The 1,991-nt window shown below is 49.0% G+C and overlaps 1 protein-coding gene across 1 annotated transcript; it reads right to left on the reverse strand.

Moving 5' to 3' along the window:
• Positions 1-201: 201 nt before the first annotated feature.
• On the reverse strand, positions 202-1,140 carry LOC119808306 (olfactory receptor 1I1). Its single transcript, XM_038320743.1, has one exon. It carries the CDS (start codon positions 1,138-1,140, stop codon positions 202-204), a length of 939 nt encoding a protein of 312 aa, XP_038176671.1.
• Positions 1,141-1,991: the final 851 nt, after the last annotated feature.

Below are 1,991 nucleotides of genomic sequence, written 5' to 3' on the forward strand. Positions count from 1 at the left end.
GCAGTTTTCTTTATTAATAATGAAAGTAACACATAGACACTCCTCCATCAACTGACCACGTTTTACTTTAAGGTTTTATTAAGTGGCTCTGCTCCACAGTAGACTTTGGACAACTTGAGAACAGGGCTGGGGCTCGTCCCTGAATCCCAAGCACCTAACAGTGGTTCCAAAACATGGTGGGTGCCTGGTCACTGTTCTTCCCTAGGAGTGGGATAAGACTGCTTTGCTGCCAAGCTTCCTCAGGGCTGCTTTCATGTCCTTGTTCCTTAGGCTGTAGATAAAGGGGTTCAGTGTAGGGATGACCACCCCACACATTAATGCAGCTATCTTGTCTTTCCGGGAGGAGGTGGGGGATGCTGGCTGTAAGTACACAGCAAAGATGGTCCCATAGAACAATGACACCACGGTGAGGTGTGAGCCACAAGTAGAGAAGGCTTTCCACTTGCCCTGAGCAGAAGGGATCCGGAAGACTGCCCTGAAGATGCAGATATAAGAGACTAGAATGCAGGACAGTGGGCTGAGGCCCATGATGATGCCGAAAGCAAAGATCACCAACTCATTGGTGTGCGTGTCTGAGCAGGAGAGTTTCAGGAGGGGCATGAGGTCACAGAAGAAGTGAGGGATTTCTGACCCTGCACAGAATGTCAGTTGGGCCATGAGGCAAGTGTGTACTAGGGATTGGAGATTAGTGATCACCCATGGCCCACCCACCAGTAGCCCACAGACATGTGGGCTCATGAGCACTGAGTAGTGCAGTGGATAGGCAATGGCCACCAGCCGGTCAATGGCCATCACTGCCAGGAGGAAGCTGTCCATGGTCCCGAAGAGGTGGAAGGCATACATTTGGGCAAGGCAGCCCGAGAAAGGGATGGCTGTGCTCTGGGTCTGGATGTTCACCAGCATCTTGGGGACAGTGGTAGAGGAAAAAAGGATGTCAACCAGGGACAGGTTGCAGAGGAAGAAGTACATGGGTGTGTGCAGGCGAGAGTCTGAGACAATGGCCAGGATGATGAGCAGGTTCCCAAAGACAGTGACCAGATACATGGACAGGAAGAGTCCAAAGAGGGTGGGCTGCAGGTCTGGATTTTCCGAGAGTCCCATGAGATGGAATTCCAAGACTGTTTGGTTTTTCAGTTCCATGGAGACCTTGCACGCATCTACTGGAACAGAACATAGATCTGGAGTCAGAGATGGGACTCTAGTCCTGAGGAAACCTTTAAGATTCTGTGAAAGTCCTTCTGCTTCAGGGAAATTTCTTCAAGCTATCTCCAGTGGGTTTTGTATTCTTCAAGCTGTTTTAATCTGAGGCAATTAGGGTCTCAATTCCCTGACTGAGGTACATGATCAACTTGGATATTGTCCAAGGTGGGTGACCTTTGCCTATGGGTCAGTTCTGGAAGGTTCCACAAATACCCATATGGTAAAAGCTCAGATAGCCAGCCTATGGGAGGCGGTAGAAGGTGGTTTCTGGGGCTGGAGAGATGACTTAGCAGTTGAGAGGACTTGCTGTTCTTGTAGAGGACCTGAGTTTGATTCTTAGCGCTCACATTGAGTGGCCATCTGACCACCGAACAGACAAGCACCATGCTCTCCCACTGTAGTATAACAGGGCCAGATGACCATGAACTGAGCCTCTGAAACCCTGAGTCAGAGTGAACTTTCCTTCTTTAAAGCTGATTACCTCAGGTATTTTGGGACAGGGACTGAAAGCTGACTAACATGGATCAAATCTCAACTCAGACCATCTACCGTGAAAGGAACCTGACATCTTTTATTTCTTTCCCCAGGTCTCTCGCTCTCTTCCCTCCTCCTCCCCTTTTACCTTTCTACCAATGAGAGTTGCTGAGATCATGGTGTCTTGGTGTGGGAAGTCCTTCTATCTACGTGTTGCTTTTATTGATTAATGAATAAATCTGCTTTGGCCAGTGGGTTAGCAGAATAGGGCAAGGTGGGATTTCCAAGCAGATAGAGGAGGAGAGTAGGCAGAGTCA

This window comes from Arvicola amphibius, chromosome 2, assembly GCF_903992535.2.
Source record: "Arvicola amphibius chromosome 2, mArvAmp1.2, whole genome shotgun sequence".
NCBI lineage: Eukaryota > Metazoa > Chordata > Mammalia > Rodentia > Cricetidae > Arvicola > Arvicola amphibius.